This window comes from Thalassophryne amazonica, chromosome 22 (genome assembly GCF_902500255.1).
Source record: "Thalassophryne amazonica chromosome 22, fThaAma1.1, whole genome shotgun sequence".
Lineage (NCBI taxonomy): Eukaryota > Metazoa > Chordata > Actinopteri > Batrachoidiformes > Batrachoididae > Thalassophryne > Thalassophryne amazonica.
The window spans coordinates 978,018-1,005,648 of NC_047124.1; the positions used below are offsets into that span (position 1 = coordinate 978,018).

Consider the following 27,631-nt stretch of genomic DNA (forward strand, 5'->3'; position numbering starts at 1 on the left):
AATCTGCTCAAAACTATTTCATGCACTTCTGATTTTCTTACAGCTTATTTAATCTTACCTGGGTGAAGATATCTGCATCTTAAATTTAAAAAGTTATTTTTAAACAATTTGACTAGTGATTTCAGTGGGACAAACTGGTTCTGAAACCTCACTCTGGTGGGCATATGTTCAATTCCCAAAGCAGTTTACTTGAGACTGAAAAAGCAACCTTGATCATCACAGAAACATCTGAGGTAGCAGAGCCAGCCGTGAGCAAAAGCATTTTAATCTCTTTAAAGAAAAAAAAAAAAACATTGTAGGGAGTTCAAAATGAAGCCTTTAATTGAGCACAAACAGCAGCAGCCATTCCAAATATATTTTACAATATCAAAAGTGATGCTTGGGGTCCGAGTGCGCAACTCCCTCCTGTGTAGCAACAGAAACCAAACATACAGCTGCAGATACGTCTGTCTGAAGATAGCGCTATTTCTACAGCACCGAGAGCTTGAATGTCTGCAGAGATCAGCCGCGAGTATGTGCTTTGTGCTCGATCTGTGGCGGCTCAGCATAAATATTGGGGTCAAACTGTTTAACAGTTAACTTTTTAACATTTCAAACAACAGAGGGACACAGAGTGTGTGCTTAGAATACCTCTGTGCTTCCTCCCTCTCTTCACTTTCAGGCCGGCTTTCGGCAGCTGATTCTGGTTAACGGGGACAGGGAGCGGAGTGAGGTGTCAGTAGTCGTCTCCCCGGCTCACCACCTCCTTACAGGTTGGCCTGAGCAGGATGGTGTGTTCAAACTGAGCAGTGTAGCAGCCCTTTGTGTCGCAGAGTGGAGGGTAGGGGTCCACAATGCCCAGGTCACACAGGTTCTTCAGGGCCATCAGGTACTTGGTCTCGCCCAGGCGGTCCAGCCAGCGGCGGCAGAAAGCCAGTGTACCAAAGTTCTCATTGATGACGTTCAACAGGTGCTTGGCCCGGGGCAGCCTGCAGACAACGGAAGGAAATCAGATCCTGCCAAGAGAACGTGTGTCCTGCAGACTCGCATCAGGTTCACGGAACGCAAAACGGCGTCTGTGTGCCGGCCGGCGTGCTCACCTGATGGGGACGTGGCCAACGTCAAAGTTTTTCATGTAGTGTGAGCACTCCATGTCGTCGTGGACCACGCCTTTCCCCGTGCTGCCAAACGTCTCAATGGCGTAAACTTCTCCCTCCTGCAATGCAAAAAATCAAGTAGGCCTGAAACAGACTCGTAGACTTTGGCTGCACAGAAAGATCTGAATGGTTTTTTGTTGTTTTTTTTGCCATTTTTATAAACTAGTTTAAACAACTTCAAATCTTAATAAACTGGGTTAAAGCAAAATTTCACATTTTATTAAACAACTTAAAACTACTTCAGACACTTGAATCTGGTTTAAACAGATAAAAACTGGTCTAAACAGCTTCAAATATTGAACCTGATGTTCCATCTTCTAAACAAACAGCAAAAAATGTCTGCAGAGGTCAGCCGTGAGCGCGCGGTTTGTGCTCGACCTCTGGCAGCTCAACATAAACGCTGGGGCCTGTCTGATCTCTGCAGGCAGTTGAGCTCTCAGTGGAGGTGATGGTCTGGTGGTTAAGCATTGGGCTTGAGACCAGAGGATCCAGTCCAACCTGACTGGAAAAAGGCACTAAGGACCCTTGGGCAAGGTCCTTAATACCCTTGTTGCTCCCGGTGTACTGGGCGCCTTGTATAGCAGCACCCTGACATCAGGGTGAATGTGGGGCATTATTGTAAAGCACTTTGAGCGTCTGATGCAGATGGAAAAGCGCTATATAAATGCAGTCTATTTACCAAAAAAAAAATGATTGAAATTTGCTAAATTAAAATGTTCTACACTGAGGATAAAGTGCTTCATTCAACCTGCTACAAAAAAATTACTTGATGGAAATTTGACAAACTGGCTGTCAAAAAAATAGCTGTAACAGTTAAATGTTTAACTCTGTCAAAAAAAAAAAAAAAAATCATGTAAATGTCATTCTTTCTTTTACAACAATCAACATTTCCAACAAGGTGAGTGCAGAAACTGGAATAATAACGTTTCTTGTGGGTTTCTAAAAAGAGCCTGTTCCTCGGTTGGAGACTTTGGGCTGATTATGATTTGATTGTCAAAATAATCTGTAAACTGAATGATCAGTGAGCAGAGGTCCTGTACTTGTACTTAACTCACCTCCATTTTTGTTGCTTCTCCTCCTTTAACGATGGGCACCGTCTTACCAGCGTGTATTCTGTACTGACCAATCGAGTGACCGTTCAGGTTTCGGATCGGCTTCACTGCAACAAAAACAAGTCTACTCTCTGTTTTACATTACTTGAGACAATATATTTGGGTTTTTAATTTTTGGTTGGAACAAAATAAGACCTCATTTTGAGAAATTGCAACACTTTTTAATATAAATTTGACAGTTTTCGCTTCATCGTAGTACACCAGCTGTTGTAGTTCAGCAGCTGCAAACACACCTTGGTACGTTTTGCCATCGAGTTCTACCTCGTAGGACTCCATCACTTCCTGAATGGCCTCGCCGACATCACAAAGACGCACATCGATTCCAGCGTTCTGCACAGAGAAAAGCCTTCAGGTAACTAACAGAGGAATCACACAGTGACGGGTGTGTGTGTGAGAGATGTACTTTGATTCCGGTGTTGGTGGCGTCTCTAACGGCCTCCAGCAGTTTGTCAAACTTTGGGTTAAACGTGACACTGAAGGCACAGTCAATGATTCGCCCTGCAAACACAAAACCACTTTTTTTTTTTTTTAATTAACGCACACAGAAGTGACACTAAAAAAGTTACTTCATGTAAAACTGTGAAGGTGTGTGTGTGTGTGTGAGAGAGACAAGTTGTACCGTTGATGTGCGTGCCGAAGTCGATCTTGCAGACGTCGTCGTACTGCAGGACGGTGGGGTCTCCGGCGTTGGGCGTGTAGTGGGCGGCACAGTGGTTGAGGGAGCAGCCTGTGGGGAAGGCTAAGCCGGCGTTCAGCCCGTTCTCCTTGATCAGTTTCCGTGAACAGGTCTCCAGCCGCTCACTGCACAGAAGACAAACGTGGAATAAATAAAGAGTTCGCCACAGTGCAGCTCCCTGGTGCTCTATTTGATGACATGTTAATCATAGGCGAAGTTTTAAGACATACTGGCACACTGAAGTTCGTTAGAGGACGGCAGCCTCACCAGATTTCAATCATGGTCATGCCGGGTTTGAGGAAGCTGCAGACGTGCTGCCGGACCTGTCGGTGTGCCTCAGCTGCCTGTCTGAAGTCGTTCCACACCTCCTCGTTTGCTTTATCCAGCACCCGCTTCTCCTCACTGGTCATTCGCCACGCCGCACTGCGACTGCGAGCAAGCCAGCAAACTTTACTTACACACAGCAGGAGTTACAGAGTCCTTCAGAGAGGGGGGGGGGGGGGGGGGTGTTACCAATTATAAACCCTTCCGACTTCAAAACGAGCTGCACTTTGGTAATAACAAATTTAAAAAAATCCTTTCTCAGTGATGACATTTTGGCACTTTTTTATGCAACTCTAAATAGTTGTTAGTTGCAGCAGTCACTGTGTGTGTTGCTCACCCATCCTGTAACACTGGATATTCACACTCCTGTCCAATGGGAAACACTCCACTTGGGTATAACTCAGAGATGGGCACAGACGGAGGGTCAGTCTGACTTTTGGCTTTTGGGGAAGAGAAGTAAACAAAATTTGACTCATTCACATGTTAAAGTGACAGTAATTGACCAGAATGTGTGCAGAGAAAATAACTATTTACTCAAATTAATGAAGCAGCTCTGGCTTACAATTGTTGAAAGCCTTTTTTTCTCCAAAGTAGAACTAAAGTTTTGGTGGAACTTACGCCCCTTTTTCTTTTTTTTCTTCTTCTTCCTTTTCCCTGCAGAGTTTTCCCCATCGTCTCCATCTGTGTAAGGACAGATCTGGTTGTTATTCAGAGTATTTGAAACACTGATTTGATCATGTGCTGATCATTACCTTCTTCTGCATCATCTTCCTTCTCTTTGTCCTCTATAGTCTGCTTCTGCAGCTGTTTGGCCACTTCAGGCACTCCGTCCGCCTCCAGCTCATCACCTGCACACATAAACCGGAGACAAACAACAAACTCAGAATCTGATAAGCAAATTAGTGAGCTGGAGCTCAAACATGCTGCATCAACAGCAACGCAAACTGGGCTCAGGAAGTGACTTCAAAACAGTGGCAAAACTGGAAGGGAGGGGTCCAACAGAGCGCAGTACTGAGTGTTTACTCTGGACAGGGGGGGGGTGTCACATGCCAATAATACATTACAATTTAAAAAAATTAAATAAATTAGTTTGGAAATACTCCAGTGAAAAGCTTGAAATATGTTTCTATGCACATCAGACGCTGTTACTCAAAGTGACGTCTTAAGTGATGCCAAGTGAGACATCTTACACAACATTGTTTCCGGGATAACTTTCACAATAAGTGTCACGCTCAAGTTGATTTCATCGGTGTCACGTTTGGTCGACACAGTAAAATGAATCATGGGTAACAATCCTCTCTCAAACCCACGTTGTACTGAGCTGAAGAAAGAAACTTGAATTTACCAGTGCGGTCTGGCAGTGGGCTCGAACCACAACAAAATTCTGGAGATAACAGATAAGCTTGATGTTTACATTGAGAAATGCAGGTGAATTTCAGCACACAGGAAATAAAGGCTTTCTTGTTCAAAGTGACTGGGCCTGTTCCTACGGCAGCCGCTGAACTTGAAGTTCTGTGACTCTGTGCTTGTTGCTGACTCCTCATTAGTATAGTGGTAAGTATCCTCACCTCGCATGCGGGAGATCGGGGTTCGATTCTCTGACGGGGAGAACAAGACTTTTTGTTTATTTACTCCTTTTCATAATCAACCAGCATTTCTTGTTTCAGTTATTCTTTCAGTTTGTCTATCTCTGGAAGATCTAGGTTATTTGGGCTATGGGGAAACATTCATTATTTGTATTATATGAGGCCTAAATAGGCCATAGTCAAGGCAAAGTCCACATGCTATAGACAGCTTCCTTGGAGCAAGTGACAAGGAAGTGGAGTCATTCAGTGAAGCAAAACATATGGAAGCATAAAGAAAGGGTAAATTGAGCCAAAATGCATGAAAAATGGCAAATCATACAGTAAAGTATTTTTCAATGTAACAGGATAAATGATCAATGCCACATGACATACAACCACCAATCAAATGACTAGGGTCTATTTAGGCAATACATAACTGTGAATATTACTGCCTCCTGTTGCTAATGAAGAGTAGGGATGGGTATTGGGAACTGGTTCTTTGCGGGTATCATTAAGAAATGATTAGATTCTCCGACATCAATAGCCTTTTTGCTTAACGATTCTCTTATCCGTCCTTTGGAGTGGCCGTTGTTTTTGGGGTTGTTTGTCAGGAAAATGATAATTTCTCTACATTGATTACAAACCCTGCAGCGGGTTTGTAATCAACTGTTTTTGCAGCGTGGCTTTGCTTTGACCTTGAATCAATTAAGCAGTGCTTCGATCTGATTCGCTGGTTCTCTGTTTTATTTCGCTTTATCTTAATTTTCCCCGCTAAAACCCCAAAGAGCATATGTCTGAGTAATATTTACCTTTTTTATGTTGAACCGACCTGTTATGGTCTTCAGAAACAGTTGATAGATGTATTTTATAACTTAAAAACGGGACCGATGCTAACGTGTTAGCATGTCTATGGCGTTTTCAATGTTAAAGTTAGCATTAAGCCGTTCACATCTCAGCATGTTTGTGTTCATTTGTTTTCTGTATACAACCCCTGGCAAAAATGATGGAATCACCGGTCTCGGAGGATGTTCATTCAGTTGTTTAATTTTGTAGAAAAAAAAGCAGATCACAGACATGACACAAAACTAAAGTCATTTCAAATGGAAACTTTCTGGCTTTAAGAAACACTATAAGAAATCAGGAAAAATAACTGTGGCAGTCAGTAACGGTTACTTTTTTAGACCAAGCAGAGGGAAAAAAATATGGACTCACTCAATTCTGAGGAATAAATGATGGAATCATGAAAAACAAAAGAACGCTCCAACACATCACTAGTATTTTGTTGCACCACCTCTGGCTTTTCTAACAGCTTGCAGTCTCTGAGGCATGGACTTAATGAGTGACAAACAGTACTCTTCATCAATCTGGCTCCAACTTTCTGATTGCTGTTGCCAGATCAGCTTTGCAGGTTGGAGCCTGTCATGGACCATTTTCTTCAACTTCCACCAAAGATTTTCAATTGGATTAAGATCCGGACTATTTGCAGGCCATGACATTGACCCTATGTGTCTTTTTGCAAGGAATGTTTTCACAGTTTTGCTCTATGGCAAGATGCATTATCATCTTGAAAAATGATTTCATCATCCCCAAACATCCTTTCAATTGATGGGATAAGAAAAGTGTCCAAAATATCAACGTAAACTTGTGCATCTATTGATGATGTAATGACAGCCATCTCCCCAGTGCCTTTACCTGACATGCAGCCCCATATCATCAATGACTGTGGAAATTTACGTTCTCTTCAGTCATCTTTATAAATCTCATTGGAACGGCACCAAACAAAAGTTCCAGCATCATCACCTTGTCCAATGCAGAGTCGAGATTCATCACTGAATATGACTTTCATCCAGTCATCCACAGTCCACGACTGCTTTTCCTTAGCCCATTGTAACCTTGTTTTTTTCTGTTTAGGTGTTAATGATGGCTTTTGTTTAGCTTTTCTGTATGTAAATCCCATTTCCTTCAGGCGGTTTCTTACAGTTCGGTCACAGACGTTGACTCCAGTTTCCTCCCATTCCTTCCTCATTTGTTTTGTTGTGCATTTTTTATTTTTCAGACATACTGCTTTAGGTTTTCTGTCTTGACGTTTTGATGTGTTCCTTGGTCTACCAGTATGTTTGCCTTTAACAACCTTCCCATGTTTGTATTTGGTCCAGAGTTTAGACACAGCTGACTGTGAACAACCAACATCTTTTGCAACATTGCGTGATGATTTACCCTCTTTTAAAAGTTTGATAATCCTCTCCTTTGTTTCAATTCACATCTCTCGTGTTGGAGCCATGATTCATGTCAGTCCACTTGGTGCAACAGCTCTCCAAGGTGTGATCACTCCTTTTTAGATGCAGACTAACGAGCAGATCTGATTTGATGCAGGTGTTAGTTTTGGGGATGAAACTTTACAGGGTGATTCCATAATTTATTCCTCAGAATTGAGTGATTCCATATTTTTTTCCCTCTGCTTGGTCTAAAAAAGTAATTGTTACTGACTGCCACAAGTTTTTTTTCCTGATTTCTTATAGTGTTTCTTAAGGCCAGAAAGTTGCCATTTGAAATGACTTTAGTTTTGTGTCATGTCTGTGATCTGCTTTTTTTCTACAAAATTAAACAACTGAATGAACATCCTCCGAGGCCGGTGATTCCATAATTATTGCCAGGGGTTGTAATAATTAATGGGTCACCATTTGTTGTCAAAAGAGTCAAATGTATTACAAATTGTAATATTCTTATTTTTATTTATATATTATTATTATTAATAATAATAGCAGCAACAACAATAATAGCAATAATTAATAATGCTACAATACAATTTTATAGAAAAAGACAAAAGGAACCTGATAAAACAAAACAGAAAAGATAAAACCAACTAACAATGAACATAAATAAATAAATACATAAATACATACAGAAATAAATAAGTGTTTCCTGTGAACACCTAGTGACTCTCACACCTCCATTTCATCCCTGTTTTATTTAAGTTTAATGACAGTTTGTTTCGGTCAAACCATATTTTCAGTTTGTTAATTTCTTCAGGGATTTCCTCCAGAAAAACTAGACTAGAAAACTGCTGCATCCTAGTAAGAGCAGAATACTACTGGAATGAATTTGAATAAGAAAAGTTGTTTTTTTTTCCTCACTAAATGGATGCTGCACTCACTGCAGTTTATTGTCTGGAATAGTCCCAGATTGCATTTCAGAGCTTCTAGAATTCAAACTTTTTCGTGCAGGTGGTGTTGGGGGTAATTTTGGGTTTCAGCTTTTTTTTTTTTGTTGTTTTTCACCACTTTCATCCCTGAATATGTCAATCATGAGTCACTTTTGTGAGGATTAAAGTCACTAACTGGGACTCCTGTCTTGTTGGGAGAAAGAAACGAGAATCATCCTCCGTTCTGTTCACACAGCTCCAAACACTGCGCGGCTCTCTGCCGAGTCAAGTTAGAATGATAGAGTCCAGTCGGAATTAATAAATTCAAAGTGAAACACCGTTAAGTCAAATGACACCTCTTTCCAAATGTTGGAATACAAACATACTGCAATCGAACAAAACGTCTTTTTTTGTCCTCCCAAAATGAGACGGACATCCTGCGCTGACGTGCAGCAGCCGGCTGAGCTCAGCTCAGAGGTACGGAGAGGAATTCATGCCAAAATGTCTGAAAGTAAATGCTTTTGACAAAAACTACAGATTTTATTTATTTTTATTTATGTCCACAGATCAAGGATCCAGTGGCCAATTTGAAAAAGTTATCTTTTATAAAGCTAAACTGATAAACCACCCAAAAATTTATCGGAAGCTACAGATAACCGATAAATTCCAGTTTTGTCTCCGGTACACTTGCAACTACTAACAAGCTGATTTTGAGTTTTAACACCACGATCGCTTCTGGTAACATCAAAGGCAACTACAGACCCAAACAATGCATCAGCACTTTGTCTTTGAGCGTCCTGCCCCCTGCTGGAAGCTCCTGTTTATTACATATCTTACAGCAGTCAAGCAGCTGAGAGGAGCAGTGAAGCACAACTCTCTACTCAACAGTGTTGCCGTGAGGCAGAGGTCTTGGAAAATAAAGCAGTACGGACTTATGGTTTGGTTTATAAATAAAAATTAATACTGATAGGATAACGCCATTAATGTCAATTCTGTCATTTGTACAAAGTTAAAATATAACATATCTTTTAATGTTGAACAATGCACTAAATCTGAAGTTTTGTAACAAACAGACAGATGCCAAAGGGATTATGGGTAAAATCTGCCTCTGCTAACACTGATTGGTTGACTCATTCATTCTATGTAAACCAACACGTTAATGTGAGGTGTGTCGTGTGTTGGTGTTTACAGATAAATGTGCTTTTTTAAAATCTGATATAACCGGTGTCAAAAATAAATAGAACACTGCCATGATCTACTGGTGCCCAGACGCTCATTACTTAAGCTGGGCTTACACTGTGTGAGTATTTTTTGGATCACGCCGAGTTTCAGCTTAATCGCGCGTCCTGCAACGTTTAGTTGAGTAACAAGCTGCATTTAACCCTTTACCTACTGATAAATGGATGATTGGTTATAATTTTTTATTATAGCAATAAAATTAAGAAATAATGTTCTATGTTTGTGTGCTTTGGTACCCTTTTCCAAGAGTACCTGAATTTCAATTATATTACACCTGATTAACTATTTATACACATTATTTGTAAGTTTTAGCATTTAAAATGAGAAAAAACACAAAAACGAACTTGATTTTTTTTGTGAAAAATGATTGTTATGTAAAGGAAATTTGGATTTCACATTTTTAACAGGAAGCTGTAAGTGTTTACAATCAAAATAATTAATTTTGTGTGTCTAGAACTCAGAAACAGTGCAAAAGTAAACATTTTACAAGGTGAAAATATGTAAAAAGTAACCAATTTTAAAGTGCAGAACCAAACAATATGAATAACAACAAAGTGCAAAACAATATATAAATATATCAATTATTATCTGTATTATTAAAATGTGCAATAAATCACTCATTTGATCACTCATTTTGTGCAAAATTATACAATATGAATAAAACAATAAAGTGTCAAACTATATACAAATATATAACCAAGAATCAAAATTAGATCTAAACTCCATCAGTCAGTGTGGTACTGTTTGTAACAGTTTCTGTCTGGCTGAAGATAGAGGCCAATTTTACAAAGTTTGCACATCCAGCAGGTTGACCTCTTGCAAACCTTGCAAGAACGCCGCCCCTTTGTGGATCGCTGGCAAGGTGGGTTTCCACTGCTTGTTGGCACCGGGCAGTGGCTTGTGGCTGATGGAGCCATCACACCCATTGTAAAAATAAGAAATGTAAATAAAGTTTGAAGAAAAAAAAAAAAAGCTTCTGTTTACATTTTGCTTCTGGAAACAAGTCCGACGTGTGCTTTTTGAACCTACAATGTGAGCAATCAGATCACATCAGAGCATCGGGTCGTATAGTGTGAGAACATAAATCGTGTACTCTGAACTTTTACACCGTGCGGTTTTGTCGTAGTTTGAGCTGGAGCCGAGTACAACGATTGAAAATATCGTACAGTGTCTGCCCAGCTTTAGGGCAAATACTGCCATGAACACTACTGGCCAGTAGATGGTGGGACAGACCGCGAAAACTTGCCAAAATAAAATTCCAGATAATCTGTGTCTGCTACATTTAAGATGCGTGGAATTTAATAAACACAAACTGAATTTCAGACATCTTATATATATTACTCTGGAACAAAAACGACAGACTAAATAGCAAACAGGAATCGATTGCAATGATTCCAATTAAAAATAACGGAGAAGCAACATGAGCTCCTTCTGGCATTTTTACATACGAGGTCTATTAGAAAAGTATCCGACCTTATTATTTTTTTCAAAAACCATATGGATTTGAATCACGTGTGATTACATCAGACATGCTTGAACTGTCGTGGGCATGCGAGAGTTTTTTCACGCCTGTCGGTTACGTCATTCGCCTGTGGGCAGTCTTTGAGTGAGGAGTTGCCCACCCTCTCTTCGATTTTTTCATTGTTTAGGAATGGCTCAGAGACTGCTGCTTTGTTTGATCAAAATTTTTTCAAAACTGTAAGGCACAACTGAGTGGACACCATTTGATAAATTCAGCTGGTTTTCGGTAAAAATTTTAACGGCTGATGAGAGATTTTGGTCTGGTAGTGTCGCCGTCAGGACGGCCCACGGCGCCTGATGGCGATCTGCGCTTCGAGGCGGCAACGTCTCGCCGTTTCAAGTTGAAAACTTCCACATTTCAGGCTCTGTTGACCCAGGAAGTCGTCAGAGAACAGAGAACTTTCAGAAGAAGTCGGCATGAGGAGTTTATTCGGACATTCCATTGTTAACGGACATTTTGTAATGAAAGAACGTGCGGGCAGAGTCGCATGTCGGGCCGGACCTGACCGCGGGGGGTCGCGACAGGAAAAACACCTCCGTTGGAAACCTTAACGGGCAAGTTGGAACATGCCCAAGCTGTTAAACAATTTCTCAGTTACTCACTTGTTGAAAGCCGCCTGAATTTTACAAATGGTTTTCAACACGGAGGTGTTTTTCCTGTCGCGGCGCACACAGATTCGCCGAATCGTCACGGAAATGACTCGGCGAATTTGCGCGCACGTCTTTCATTACAAAATGTCCTTAAACAGTGGAATGTCCGCATAAAGTCCTCATGCCGGCCTCTTCTGAATCTTCTCTGTTCTCTCACGACGTCCTGGGTGAATTAAGCCTTAAATTAGGATGTTTTCAGGTCAAAACAGGCCGACGACGGCGCCTGGAAGCGCTGCACGACGTCCCACTCCGTGGGAAGTCGTTACACTTACAGAAACACCCCATAATCTCTCATCAGCCGTTAAACTTTTCACCGAAAACCAGCTTAATTTCTCAAATAGTGTCCACTCAGATATTCCTCACAGGTCCAGAAAATTTTTTGATAAAGCAACGCGCGCCGTCTCGAGCAGTGTGTGAAACAAAGGAATTCAGCCAAGAGGGCGGGACCACATCTCACTCAAGGCCTGCCCACAGGGAAATGACGTCACCGACGAAAAAACTCACGCATGCGCACGAGGGTTCAAGCATGATTGGTGTAATCGCACGTCATTCAAATCCATATAGTTAAAAAAATAATAAAAAGGGTCGGTTTATTATCTAATAGACCTCATAAAACAAACAATAACAATGTCTATAAACCCAGAGAATATATTCATGAGAGTTTTAGGCACAATATACAAAGAGTTTAATGCTGTTGTCCGTGTGAAGCCTGATCAGAGCGTCTCAAATGCATTTTTTTCTGTCGTGAATGTACTGACATCACCCATAATGCACTGCTGGGCAGAGCATGTCCACACTAAAACCTTCAAAATTAGTGCATTACTTTAAAACTAAAACATATATCTGATATTTTCACTTTATAAAACTTCAGACGTGACGTTAATTTAAATAACTTGTCCGAAATTAGTTAGGTTAAAATTTTAACCATAAGTTAAAACTGTATGCCTCTGGATGACTTGGGTGATATTGCCAGCGTATCAGTATGGGGTTAAAAGAAATGAGTTTTTTGTGTGTGACCAGTTCTCCTTTGCCTGTAGAGGACAGAGCGGTTTCTTCTAGAACCAGCTCTCCTCTGTTTATGGAGGATAGAACTGTGCATCTACTACAAAACATTTAACAGGTAGTTACTCACCTGATTTTAGATTTCAGAAATGTTTGTAACTCTTCAGCTTTGTTTACCACATCTGCAAAAATACGTTAGTGGTCTAAAAATTATCAGACCAAAACTTATCGGGGGATAATTAGTCCGATAATGGTTTTCAAAGTTGTCTGAAAAGCTAATCCGATAAAGAAAACATTATCTTCAATAATTAGCGGTTAGCGAATTAGTGGAATTGTGCCTACCACTGATCAATACCCATCCCTAATGAAGAGCCAGTAATATTCACTCAACAGCTTCCTTCTGTCACGCAGGACGATGCTCCTGTGTGAGAGTTTGTCAGACACCAAGTTGTGACTAATCTGATACTGATTAATCTGTTAATTAATCTGACAACAGAGAAGATACAGAAAAAACAGACATACATATCAGGCTCGATTTCATTTATTTCATAACCACCACTGAAAATTATTCAAAAGAAATGTCTTATGTCAGCTTTGATTCAATGTCATTTCGACTATGCCAGCAGCTCCTGGTACTCTGGCCTTACCAAGCCATACAAGAATCATCTTCAAACAACTCAGAATCAAATGATTCATTTTCTTCCAAGTGCTTTCCCTAGAACCCATATAGGGGCACGCTGAATTCAGGCAGAATTGGTTGCTGGTGGAGCTCCATGTCAAACAACTAAAACAAAATAAATAACTTAATAAAAACTTAATTCATAGCATTATTACAATAACTCAGTCTTTAATGTCTTTAGTGTTAATAACCCCCCCTCCCAAACACCCGCACTGGACCCTTGTCCCTGTTTATTCCCCCTGTAAAGGCTTTCAGACATTCCTTATTCATACATACATGAGTGACCTTGTCATGTTCGGTCAATTGAATCCAAAACTACTTTTAAACACAGTACTAACAATTTTTTATTTGATCAGTTTTATCACCAATCACTAAATGCTTTAAATTTCATGTAAGCAGGGCTGGCAGCCAAGTGACTAGTGCACTTGGTTTCAGTACAGAAGGTTCCTGGTTCAAACCCCACCCCTGCCACATTTCTCCATGTAATGTGCAGTTGTGTCAGGAAGGGTATCCGGTGTGAAACTTGTGCCAAATCAACATACAGATCCACTTTGGTGACCCCAAGTGAAAACAAGGAAGCAGCTTGAAAGGACTTACTATGTTGTAATTTTATGTACTTTTTAATGTAGCATCCAATTATTAGGGCCTGAGTAGGCAACGTCCTACGAGGACCCTATTGTAATTGCGCTGTTTATTAGGGCCCGAGTAGGCAACGTCCGCCCTGAATGTCTACATATCTTAAGTTCCCACCTGCGCCATAACGCCCCCCGGTGGTGGCGGGAAATGTCCTATTTGTACTTTAAGAGGTCCTGATGTCACATACTTATTAACCCAATCAACTTCATTCCACTTCTAAAACATGCAGAACAAATTGGTGAATGTAGGCGATGAACGCTGTGAAGTTACGAGTAACGGCGTCCGTGTGGCGGCGTGCCGAATATTGCCCATTAGCCATGAAATTACGTTCTTCCTTTTGATGGCTTTAATTTTGTCACATCATCATGAAAATTGATACACAGGTCAAGCACGATAACCTCTTACAATTAATAGGGGCGTCGCCCATGGGCGGGGCAAAATGCCTCAATAGCGACCCCTTGAAACTTTCAAAAACCCCTCCCCATAGGGTTTTTTTTTTGGAGTAGGGAGATGAAAATTGGTACATGTGTGACTTGCATAGATGTACAAAAGTCTCTTGCACCATGGGTCTACTCCAAACAGGAAGTCGGCCATTTTGAATTTTCTTCTCATTTTGGCGTGATTTCCACATGTTGTATTTGAACGAACTCCTCCTAGGGATTTTGTCCAATGCACTTCAAATTTCTTCCACATCACCCAGAGACAATACTGACCAAAAGTTATCGAAAGCTTTTTTTTTATGTCGAAGGGTGTGGCCGCTATGGCACCACCATTTTGACCCTTTGCCATGGAACATTATACTTAAACAGGTACTGATGTCACATACTTAACACCATCAACTTCCTTCCACTTCTAAAACATGCAGAACAAGTTGGTGAACATAGGCGATGATCGCCGTCAACTTACGAGTAACGGCTTCTGTGTGGTGGCGTACCGAATATCGCCCCTTCGCCCCCTCTTACAATTCATAGGGGCGTCACTCATGGCCGGGGCAAAATGCCTCAATAGCGCCCCCTTCAAACTTTCAAAAACCCCTCCACATACGGGTTTTTTTTTTGGAGTAGGGAGATGAAAATTGGTACATGTGTGACTTGCATAGATGTACAAAAGTCTCTTGCACCATGGGTCTACTCCAAACAGGAAGTTGGCTATTTTGAATTTTCTTGTCATTTTGCCATGATGGAAATCATGGCAATTGTATTTGAACAAACTCCTCCCAGGGATTTTGTCCAATGCACTTCAAATTTATTTAACAGCATCCAGAGAAAATACTAACCAAAAGTTATCGAAAGCTTTTCTCTATGTTGAAGGGTGTGGCTGCTGTGGTGCCGCCATTTTGACCCTTCGCCGTGGAACATCAAGTCATGATAACTCCTTCATGCTTTGCCTGATTGACTTGAAACTTCACATGTATGATGACGGTTGGCTCCTCAACACACCTGGCCCCTCTGTTTACACACTGAGCGCCCCCTAGTGGGTGAACCATCAACATGTCATAACTCCTTCATGCATTGTGTGATTTGCTTGAAATTTGAACTGTGGGATGAGTGGTTGCCCCTGTACGCACATGCCCACATCTGGTCACAAGAGAACATACTGCCCTGGGTAGGCGGTCGCGCGGAACGAGGGCCCGTATATGACTGCTTGCAGTCCTAGTTGTTATTATTATTGTCAGTATTATGAAGTTTATTTTATCTCCATGTTTAGCTATATTTTGTCATTTGATTCTATCAGGACCACAATGAATGGAAATGTGTTTTTCACTTTCTTGTGTTATCCGTGTATTTTAATGCGCATTGTATCTGTATCTTGTGCATTATTTTACTTAACAAAAATCAATCAACAGAACTTTGGCGTAGAGTTAAGAGTAAATCTCGCATCTTAAGCCCGTTTGGTTCCAGAACACCGTGCTTTTATTTTGACGGTGTATTTCCGGTTTCCTCGCAGCTCACTGCGTCGCGTAGACGCGACTAACATTAGCCGCGCTAGCATGCTAGCCAGAAACGAGCTCGGACAGCTGTACCTGCACTCGCAGTCTTGTTCTTCTTTTTCTTTTTCTTCTTCTTTTTGGCTGCCTCCTCCAAAGGTTCTGCCTCTTCTCGGTACTCCGCCTCTCCGTTCAGCTCTCGCTCCTGAGTCTGCTTCGGATCCGCTGTCGGATCCGCAACCACGGCCGCCATCATCTTAGGCGATGCTGGAAAAGGAAGCGCAAAGGACTCTGGGAATTGTGTTTGTATTGCTGCGTTCAGTAGCTCTACGGAAAATTCGAAGAAGCCAGATTTGTTTATTCGCCCCGAACGAACAACCTCATTTTTTGTTCAGTCTTACACAATAACGGGTATGAAACTAAAAGAGGCGACTGTATCTAACACAGCCGCTTCTTAGATGATCACCCTGAACAGCTGTTGTTGAAAATCAGTTTATGCGTGACACATGAAGGCAACAAAAGGTAAAACATGCTGAGTCAGTTGCTGCAGCGAAAGCGTTTATACATATATATATTTTTAAATTTAATTAAAATATCACATATAGCTAGAACCATAAACATTTATATGTTCGTTAATTTTTACATTTCTCCCTACAACGCACTTTGATTATATTTACAGTTTGAGCAAATTTATTTATTGAATTGGTTAAATGAAGCAGGTGAAGTTTTGAAAACTGCTTATGAGGATCAAATCAAAATCTTAAAGAAAAATCGCTTTTGGAAAAAAAAATCACATTATCTGATTTTTTTGTTTCTAATTGATTGAAACAAACTCAAAGGGATTTTCATTGTCTAAATGTTCTGGTATTCGTACCTAACTGGCTGTAAAAGTGATGGAATTATGTTTAAAGAAAGTCATCGGCATTTAGGCGTATCTAACTTCTGTGTATGGTAATGATGTTAAGCTGGAGTCAGTCTGCTCGACACAGCATCGAGCTTTTTGAACCACAAGTGTCAGTGAGCAGCATTTCGAGCACGCCCCCCATCACGTGACCACTGCGAGCGAGACCTCGTTACGTCACACCACGTGTCAAGCTTCGCGGAATATCTGAATAATGTGGGCGTGTCAATACGACCCGCCAAGTATTTAAATGAGATCTGAATCACAGCTCAAACCGTGGGCTTGTGAGAGGAGGAGATTGCCGGCGACACTGTTTTTACCAATTAGCACGTGAATCTGAGCCAAGGAAAGCATTAGTTTCTATTTAGGTCTAGTTTAGAGTTCATTTAGTCTAGTTAGCTACATACACATAGGATCTAACATAGACAGACACACACCAAACACAACATATACAACATTTATTCACACAGTACATCAACACAGGTTATAGGTTCGACTATATATTATAGGTAGATCAGAGACTGAGCTGAGTGACTGAAGAGCTGTGATTTAGTTGAAGTGAAAGGTGTGAGAGAGAGAGTGAGTCGTGGTGAGGAAGGGACATGGAGGAGCCAGTTCCAAAAAGAGCTCAATCAATCTCTTGGGAGCACTTTGATCTAATAAGCCCCAAAAAGGTCAAGTGCTTGATTTGTGCTCAAGAGTTGAGGTACAGTAACAAAACGTCTTCAATGACACCTGAGGTCCAAACATCCCGAGACATCAGTGGCTGTTGCTCCTGAAGCAGGAATCAGGCCATGTAAGCTGTATTTTATTCTTTATCTAAGATTAAAACATAAAAACAGCTCAGCATGTCAGACTGTGTTTCCATTAAAGGCAGACGAGCTGATTGGATGAGGCACTGGTGGACTATGTTGTGGAAGATGCACAACCGTTCAAAATAGTGGAGAGCGAAGACTTCAGGGCTTTACTACAAAGGTTTGACCCAACATATGCCCACCTCCAGAGGAGAAGACCTGCTCAAATACTGGGCCACACGAGTCGCAGTCTATCCCAATTTGCAGAGAATGGCAAATAAATATTTGTCGATGCAGCAACATCAGTGCCTTGTGAGCGGGTCTTCTCCAAAGCTGGAGAGGTGGTGAGGCAGAAGAGGAGCCGATTAATAGTGCAGCAGATAACTGAAACAGTAGTGCAAATGGTGATACAAGCACCAAAATTGACACAAATACTCCTTAGATATTACTCTTTTGAACAAACCGACTGGCCACTTGAATTTTCAATAAGCAGCCAGGTAGGGGTCAATTGAAGAATTACACAGGGGTCAAAATTAAAAATGCTCAAATAATTTTGAAAGCTACACCACATTATTTGTCTGATCGTAAAGATTCCAAAAAGGTATAGTTTGGACTATCTATGACTCAATGTTATGGAGTTATGGGGTAAAAACAGAAAAAATCGTGACAAAGGTCAGTTTCAGTTTGTACAGGGGTCAAAAGTGAAAGGTCCTTCAATTTTGGTAAAAAGTGATGCAAATTATTGGTTGAGTTAATAGGATGGAATAGTTTTGATTGTGTTGAATGTTTGGTCTCCAAAGTAAAGGTCAAACAAGGTCAACGTCCATTGGATTCTTTGACATGTGACATGTTACCTCGTAACATGATAACTAAGCATGATACATGGTCCAAACTATTCCCTTTTAAAACCCTGTTAACTAATAATTTGCATCAAATTGGAGCAACTTTAACTTTTGACCCCTGTACAAACTGAAAGTGACCTTTGTCACCATTTTTGCTGTTTTTAACCCCATAACTCCATAACATTGAGTCATAGATAGTCCAAACTATACCTTTTTGGAATCTTTATGATCCGACAAATAACGTGGTGTCATTTTCAAAATGATTTGAGCATTTATAATCTTGACCCCTGTGTAATTCTTCAATTGACCCCTACCTGACCACCTATTGAAAATTCAAGTGGCCAGTCAGTTTGTTCAAAAGAGTAATATTTAAGGAGTATTTGTGCCAATTTTGGTGCTTGCATCACCATTTGCATGATTTTGCTCTAAATATTCTCTTAGCTGCTGCACTATAAAGTCCAGCACCGTTGAAATTATTCTTTTTTTGAATAAAAATTGTTGAAAGTCGCACAATCATCATCTCCTATCCCCTCTATTCTACTAATTACAGTAACATGAGCACCAGTTGCAGAAGCACACGTCTTTCTCACTTTTCCCGTCACATTTTATCCAAATGTAGTTTGAGGAATGATAACACAAATCTACATATAGTCTACAATAAAGGCTTTCAGAACCATTATGTGTGCATCTGGAGGGACTATTTATTACATTAAGAAAGACACAATAATACATATGACATTTTTTTATTATTATTTTTCAAGAACAAACCACACATCAGTGCAAACATTTGTCAGGACACTCGCTCAAGGTCATTCTCAAAGAAATCCAGCAGATGTCACCCTTCAAACTGTATCAAACGCGTCGAAGCAGTGTGTCGATTTTCAGCCAGTTGTGTTGCAGTGACTCATTGATTCATGAGGCTTCCTAATGGCGACTGCTTTGAGGAATGTCTGCCCTGTGTCTGCCCTGTGTCTGCCCTGTGTCTGCCCTGTGTCTGCCCTGTGTCTGCCCTGTGGCTGCCCTGTGTCTGCCCTGTGTCTGCCCTGTGTCTGCCCTGTGGCTGCCCTGTGTCTGCCCTGTGTCTGCCCTGTGGCTAACCTTCCAAATTACCATCACTAGTGTATGGGTTGGCGTGGACTTTACACCAAGCGCCCTCTGGTGGCCATTTTTGGCTGATGAAAACATTGCCAAGCTCAATACAAATACATGTAATTTGGTCACTTTTCAAAGGGGACAGACTCGTCAATAAAGTCAATTTAATGTACAATGGTTCATTTCAATTCAGCGTGGTGTATAAATGTCGTCGTTTCAGGCAATGAGAGCCACCAGCTGGCTGTTAGAAGCAACTTACAGACAAAACAAAACCCCTGCTTGTTATCATCGGGCGGCCAGTCGCGGAAGTACGAATTCTCGCCTTCGGATTGGCCACTTCGCCGGAAGTGACGTGGCTCCGCGGTAACACATACATACATGTATACATGTATGGCTCATGCATTTCTATTATTTCCAGTTTATATGACAAATATTGCCCTTTGGTGTTAAAAGTTGGAAATAAGCAAAATATTGACAAACCCTGGATCACTAAGGGACTGCAAAACGCATGGAAAAAAAAAACATTTCTATATAAGCAGTTTTAAAGTTAAGAACATTTGATGCTGAGAAAAGATATGACATATGTGTCAAAATAAGATAAAATCTAAGATTAAAAAAAAGAAATATGAAATATGAAAGGCTGTGTGCAACAGAAAAACAGTGCAGTGGGAGGAGTGCAATTAAAAACCAAAGTACACTGTCTAAAGTGACCCGTGATAAGATGATAAAGTGACAGAGTTAAGCTTAAGGTGACTGAGTTATGAGGAGTTCATGAGTCTAACGGCAGAGGGGAAGAAACTGTTGTTATGGCGGGAGGTTCTGGTCCGGATGGACCGTAGCCTCCTGCCCGAGGGGAGTGGTTTGAACAGACCGTGTGCAGGGTGAGAAGGGTCAGCTGTGATCCGACCTGCTCGGCCCAGAGTCCTGGAGACGTGTAGGTCGTGGAGAGATGGAAGGCTACAGCCGATCACCTTCTCAGCAGAGGCCACAATGCGCTGCAGTCTGTGTCTGTCCCTGGCTGTGGCCCCAGCGTACCACACCGTGATGGAGGAGCAGAAGATGGACTCGATGATGGCCGTGTAGAACTGCACCATCAGCTGGACAGGCAGCTTGGCCTTCTTCAGCTGCCGCAGGAAGTACATCCTCTGCTGGGCCTTCTTGATGAGGGAGCTGATGGTTGACTCCCACTTTAGGTCCTGGGTGATGGTGGTGCCGAGGAAGCGGTGACAGACCACAGTGGTGATGGGGCTGTTGGGGAGGGCGGGGGGCTGTGGCTTTCCTGAAGTCCACGATCATCTCCACTATTTTCTGAGCATTGAGCTCCAAGTTGTTGCTGCTGCACCAGGTCACCAGCTGGTCCACCTCCCTCCTGTAGGCAGACTCATCCTCATCCGAAATGAGTCCGATGAGGGTGGTGTCGTCCACAAACTTGATGAGCTTTACGGAGTCGTGGCTGGAGGTGCAGCAGTTAGTGTACAGGGAGAAGAGCAGAGGGGAAAGGACACAGCCCTGTGGAGATCCTGTCCTGAGAACCCGAGTGTTTGAGACATTTTTTCCCAGCCTCACACGCTGACTCCGGTCCGTCAGGAAGACTGTGATCCACCTGCAGGTGGAGTCGGGCACGTGGAGCAGAGAAAGCTTGTCCTGGAGCAAAGCTGGAAGGATGGTGTTGAATGCAGAGCTGAAGTCCACAAACAGGATCCTAGCGTAGGTTCCTGGGGAGTCCAGGTGCTGCAGGATGGAGTGCAGGGCCAGGTTTATGGCGTCATCTACAGACCTGTTGGCTCTGTAGGCAAACTGCAGGGGGTCCAGGAGGGGGTCAGTGATGGACTTCAGGTGGGATAAAACCAGGCATTCGAAGGTCTTCATGACTACAGACGTGAGAGCCACAGGCCTGTAGTCATTAAGTCCAGTGACGCGTGGTTTCTTGGGGACTGGAACTATGATTGAGGACTTGAAACAGACTGGAACATGGCATGACTCCAGGGAGGTGTTGAAGATCCCCGTGAAGACTGGGACCAGCTCATCAGCACAGTGTCTCAGGGTGGCAGGAGAGACACAGTCTGGGCCCGGGGCCTTACGTGGATTCAGCCTTTTGAAATGAAATCAAATGAAATCAAACACATTAATAGGCTTGTAAATACCCATGTAGACACACAATTACACTTGTCTGGTTTGTAAAAACATGTTTGTATGTATAAGCTGAGAAATAAAGGGAGCTTCTCCTTCCTGTTGCAAATACTGTAAAGGTGCAAATATTCGCGTGGGATTTAAACAAGGTTGCCAAATTAAATACCGCTATTTTAATACATAACGTACATATACGTACATATTCATAATGTAAACACGAATATTAATACCGCTAAATACGAGGTCTGTTAGAAAACTATCTGACCTTTTTATTTTTTGCAAAAACTATCTGGATTTGAATCATGTGCGCTTGCATCAGCCAAGCTTGAACCTTCGTGCACATGCGTGAGTTTTTTCACGCCTGTCAGTTGCATCATTCACAACTGACAGGCAGGTATAAAGTTTGAATTAATGTTATCTTGGTTCTTCCTGGGTGGTTCTTATGGCAACTGATCCAGTCCCAAGCAAGGACTATTTGTATATAAAAATGTATTTCCTAAAATGATACATTTTGGGTGTCAAATGAAATTTATGTAGCTTTTTACCCCTCGAAATCCTCAAAAAGCTTCTGCTTCCCCTCGACCCCACCGGGGGCCCTGCGGCCCACTGGACCCCCAACTCAAGGATTTGAACCCCCCCCTTTCACATTCCTATATACGGCCCTGTATCCTACCTTTTTTTTTTTTTTTTTTTACACAGATACTGATACAGTTAAGGAAAAAAAGCTATTGCAGATCACTTTAATGATTACTTTGTAAATGTGGGTAAAAATTTAGCAAATTCAATTGTATTGTCTAAAATGTGCTCTTTGGATTACAGCAAACAATAATATTAATTGTTAATACACTCAAGGGAAAAAAAAATCAACTGAAAGCAATAATTTTGATGTTTTTGATTCAAAATATTATTGATTGTATTGTTATTTGATTCAAAATATTATTGATTGTATTGTTAAACCTTTCACGTTTATCTGTAACTTGTCACTAGTGACTGGGAAATGTCCTTTCTGAATGAATTGAGCTAAAGTGATACTGCAGTTTAAATCTGGTGACAAACATGTCTTTTCAAATTATAGGCCAATCTCACTATTACCACAATTTTCAAAATTGTAAAAGGTATTTGTAAAGAGATTAAATGATTTCATAACTATACATCATATATATAGCATAAGCAATATGGTTTCAGAAAAAAAAATCGCACTACTTCACTAGCTGTAATTGATTTTGTTGAACAGATTACAAATGTAATTGAAAATAAGCAATATACTGTAGGTTTTTTTTTTAAATTTACAGAAACATGATTGGATATCAGTGTGTACATATTGGAGGGACAAACTCTGAATTCATAAGAATTACTTTTGGGGTGCCCCAGGGTTCAGTTCTGGGACCGTTGTCATTTCTTTTATATATTAATGACAAATGTTTAGTTTCCAAGTCCGTCAGTTGTATTTTGTTTGCTGATGATCATATGATGGTGTTTTGTCATGACAGACCTTGGACATGATGGAGAAGGAGCTACAGAAGTTTAAACAATGGTTTGATTCAAACAAATTATCGCTCCACTTTGGTAAACAAAGTGTATCATATTTGTAAACAAGTCCAGGAATTTCTGCAGAAATTTGTCATTAAATGATATTGAAATAATAACGGATGCTAAATTTCTTGGTGTTGTGATTGATGATAAACTGAGCTGGAAAACACATATTAATTCTCTGCGGTGCTGGTATAGCCTTTTGTGTAAAAGTTGCTTCGTCTCACCTATGTAGTGTTCATACAGTTTTCCTGACATCTGATAGAATACACTACATTGCTCTGTTTGTAACTAGGGATCCTGTCCTTAGGGTGAACTAATTTCTGTCTCAAGGTGTTGACTGGTTTAAAGTAAACTGGGATTTTGTGCTGTCTGAAGATCCTCTGTAGTTTTTCCCCTACTCCTGCTAAATAAGGGAGAGACACTCTTCTTCTTGTCTCCGTCTCCTGTCTGTCTGGTCTCTTTGTTTTCTGGGACTTCTGCACTTTGTCCAGGGACCATCGTGGGTACCCACATACTGTGAGGGCTTTCCGTACAAGTTGTTCTTTAGCCCTTCCCTCTGCAGGTGTGGGCACATGTAGGGCTCTGTGTTGAAGAGTCCTGATCACCCCAAGCTTGTGTTCAAGGGGGTGGTTTGAGCCAAAGAGCAGATATTGGTCAGTGTGAGTGGGTTTTCTGTAAACCCCTGTCTGGAGCTGCCTGTTCTCTCCAATCGTAACATCACAGTCCAAGAAAGCTAAATGGTTGTTTCTGGCATCCTCACGTGTGAACTTGATATTGGAATCCACCGAATTGATGTGTTCTGTAAAGTCCTCAACCTCCTGTTGCTTGATTTTAACCCATGTGTCATCAACATATCTGAACCAGTGACTGGGAGAGATGCCCGTGAAAGACGTCAAGGCTGTCTTCTCCACTTGCTCCATGTACAGATTGGCCACGATGGGGGATACCGGAGACCCCATCGCACAACCATGAATCTGCCTGTAGTAATTCCCCCTAAACAGGAAATACGTGGTGTTAAGACAGATCTCCAAGAGTTGGCAGATGTGGTCTGGTGTGAGTTTGGTCCTTTCAGCTAGAGACACATCCTGCAGCAGTCTCTGCCTCACAGCTGAGACGGCCTCAGTGGTGGGGATGCAGGTGAACAACAAAGTCACATCAAATGACACCATAGTTTCATCTGCCTCCAGCTGCAGGTCCTTGATCTTGTTCACAAAATCTTGTGTGTTCTCCACATGGTGGTCTGAGTTATCCACTAGAGGAGCCAAAATCCACTTGAGGTGCTTGGCCAAATTGTACGTGATGGAATCTGTGCTACTTTTTAGCTGAGGAATTTTAGCTGAGGAAGCTTCTGTGATTTGAAGCGAAACGTCCTCACGTCAAGCAACCCAGTCCAGTCGAAGATTCAAGCTTCTCTACTATGTAATTAGGATGGTTAAATGCAGAAGACACATTTCATTGTATGTATGTACAATGACAATAAAGCGTTGTATTCTATTCTAAGGATCCGAAGTACTGCAAAAAGTCGTTTCTGTTAAAGGTGTTAACATCTGGAATAACTGTCCTGACAATATTAAAGTACTTGGTGCTTTAGTTGGTTTTAAAAGGCTTTACAAGAGTAATAAAAATTGTTTGCTGTAGTTTGAAGACTAAGGTTTGTTGATTTTGTTATTGCTTTTGGGTTTGTGTGTTGTGTACCAGTGTCTGTCTGGTTGTGTTTTGTAAATTTGACTTCATTGACTAATTTTGCACACTTATTTGGTATTTGTCGTCATGGGTGTATACATCTATGTATGTGTATATTTGCATTTATTAAATTGTGTTTATGTGTGCATGTATGTATGTGTTTATATTTGGGTAGGATTATTTTGAAAGAATACATGTGGATTACATATACACTCAACAAAAATATAAACGCAACACTTTTGGTTTTGCTCCCATTTTGTATGAGATGAACTCAAAGATCTAAAACTTTTTCCACATACACAATATCACCATTTCCCTCAAATATTGTTCACAAACCAGTCTAAATCTGTGATAGTGAGCACTTCTCCTTTGCTGAGATAATCCATCCCACCTCACAGGTGTGCCATATCAAGATGCTGATTAGACACCATGATTAGTGCACAGGTGTGCCTTAGACTGCCCACAATAAAAGGCCACTCTGAAAGGTGCAGTTTTATCACACAGCACAATGCCACAGATGTCGCAAGATTTGAGGGAGCGTGCAATTGGCATGCTGACAGCAGGAATGTCAACCAGAGCTGTTGCTCGTGTATTGAATGTTCATGTCTCTACCATAAGCCGTCTCCAAAGGCATTTCAGAGAATTTGGCAGTACATCCAACCAGCCTCACAACCGCAGACCACGTGTAACCACACCAGCCCAGGACCTCCACATCCAGCATGTTCACCTCCAAGATCGTCTGAGACCAGCCACTCAGACAGCTGCTGAAACAATCGGTTTGCATAACCAAAGAATTTCTGCACAAACTGTCAGAAACCGTCTCAGGGAAGCTCATCTTCATGCTCGTCGTCCTCATCGGGGTCTCGACCTGACTCCCGTTCGTCGTCGTAACCGACTTGAGTGGGGAAATGCTCACATTCACTGGCGTTTGGCAAGTTGGAGAGGTGTTCTCTTCAACTCTATGCGAAGGAGATGTGTTGCACTGCATGAGGCAAATGGTGGTCACACCAGATACTGACTGGTATCCCCCCCCCCCCAATAAAACAAAACTGCACCTTTCAGAGTGGCCTTTTATTGTGGGCAGTCTAAGGCACACCTGTGCACTAATCATGGTGTCTAATCAGCATCTTGATATGGCACACCTGTGAGGTGGGATGGATTATCTCAGCAAAGGAGAAGTGCTCACTATCACAGATTTAGACTGGTTTGTGAACAATATTTGAGGGAAATGGTGATATTGTGTATGTGGAAAAAGTTTTAGATCTTTGAGTTCATCTCATACAAAATGGGAGCAAAAACAAAAGTGTTGCATTTATATTTTTGTTGAGTGTATGTATGTACATATATTTGGATTACGTACTTGTAATCTGATTACTTTTGGATTACGTTTCAAAGTAGTCCTACCCAACCTTGTATATATACATATATATATATATATATGTGTGTGTGTGAATACATTTTTAGTATAAGGGGTGGGTATTTCTAAGCTTTGCTTCTGCCCTCAACCTTTCAGTTGCTCATTTTCATTGTACAGTTTTTTTTTTTGTTTGTTTATATTATATATACATATACACACACACATATATGGACTGGACAACCCACACTAACCATCTGTACAAGAAGAGACAGAGTAGGCTGGACTTCCTGAGGAGGCTGCAGTCATTTAACATCTGCAGGAAACTCCTGTGGATGTTCTACCAGTCCGTAGTAGCCAGCGTCCTCTTTTACACCGTGCACCCCAGGCAGCACATCCAAGGAGGACACATCCAGGCTGGATAAAGTGATCAGGTGGGCTGGCTCTGTGGTTGGCATGAAGCTGGAGTCTCTGTTGATGGTGGCAGACAACACTGGACAAACTGCTGGACATTACGGACGATGCCAGTCATCCTCTGCACGCCATCATCAGCAACCAGAGGAGCCTCTTCAGCCACAGACTGCTGCTCCCCAAGTGCAGGACCAACAGACTGAAAAACTCCTTTCTCCCTCAGACCATCAGCCTGTACAACTCCTCACTCAGGGGGAGGAGGAGGAACAGGAAGACAGACGATGGGAAGGAGAGCAATAGTAGTAGAAAGTAAAGCAGTAGCGAGCAGTATGTGGGTGATTCTTAGACTACGGGCACTTATGTCCTTTGATCATATTGTATGAAAAACAGAAAAAAGGGGAAATTTCACACTTTTATAGTTATCTTTACAATGAAAGTGTGTTAAGAAATTTGTTCTAGTAGTCTATGATGACTTTTTCACCTTTTTCCAGCATCATTATATGCAAATATTGCCGTTTTGTGTTTGTCCCACACCCAGACTTTTGATCTTCAATGATAAAAATGAATGGTAAAGAAACATTTTTTTCTAATGTTTTAAAATATCTCTGAATAAAATATCAGTAAAATAATCAAAACATAATTTGGGGTATTCAATGTCATACAACTGTTGTGATTTTTTTAAACAAAATGTAGTTGTCCCACACTATTGCCGTAATTTCCACCACAACACTGTAATGTCCCTTTAAACAGTTTGTATGAAAGATTGTTTGGGTAGTTTCTATGGAGATAAACAGTGACATCAAGCACATGTATATAGCACCAAATCACAACAAACAGTTGCCCCAAGGCGCTTTATATTGTAAGGCAATGGTGTGGTGGAAGTTACATTTACAAGGCCAATAGTGCCCATAGTTAAAGAATCACCCATGTCTGGTATTTATATTGTGTATTTTTATTGCAAACTGATTTTTTTTACTTTCACGTTTGATACTGTGTGCTTACCCTGTGTGCTGCTGGCACCTCAATTTCACTGAGGGAGTCTTCCCAAGGAATTAATAAAGTTCTATCTAATCTAAATATACACACACACACACACGTTAACGTAGATCACATTGTTCTCCTCTTCTAGATTAAATTACATCTATAATGTGTGCGTTCAGTCTCTAACCCTGAACTGTTGCAGATGCTCAGGCAGGAGGAGTTTAAAAGGAGAGGCCAGCTGTCAGGGGTCAAATACTGAGCAGGGATGGGATGAAGCAGCCAGCCAATCACAGAGTGAGA

At 41.4% G+C, this 27,631-nt stretch overlaps 1 protein-coding gene across 1 annotated transcript; it reads right to left on the bottom strand.

Moving 5' to 3' along the window:
- Nucleotides 1–298: 298 nt before the first annotated feature.
- On the bottom strand, nucleotides 299–15,909 carry metap2a (methionyl aminopeptidase 2a). The gene is made up of 11 exons (XM_034163165.1): nucleotides 15,707–15,909; nucleotides 4,001–4,096; nucleotides 3,867–3,929; nucleotides 3,586–3,688; nucleotides 3,192–3,353; nucleotides 2,868–3,049; nucleotides 2,652–2,746; nucleotides 2,482–2,578; nucleotides 2,192–2,295; nucleotides 1,080–1,195; nucleotides 299–968 (listed from the first exon to the last, which is right to left on the bottom strand). Exons 1-11 carry the CDS (start codon nucleotides 15,864–15,866, stop codon nucleotides 716–718), a joined length of 1,431 nt encoding a protein of 476 aa, XP_034019056.1. The 5' UTR covers nucleotides 15,867–15,909; the 3' UTR covers nucleotides 299–715.
- Nucleotides 15,910–27,631: the final 11,722 nt, after the last annotated feature.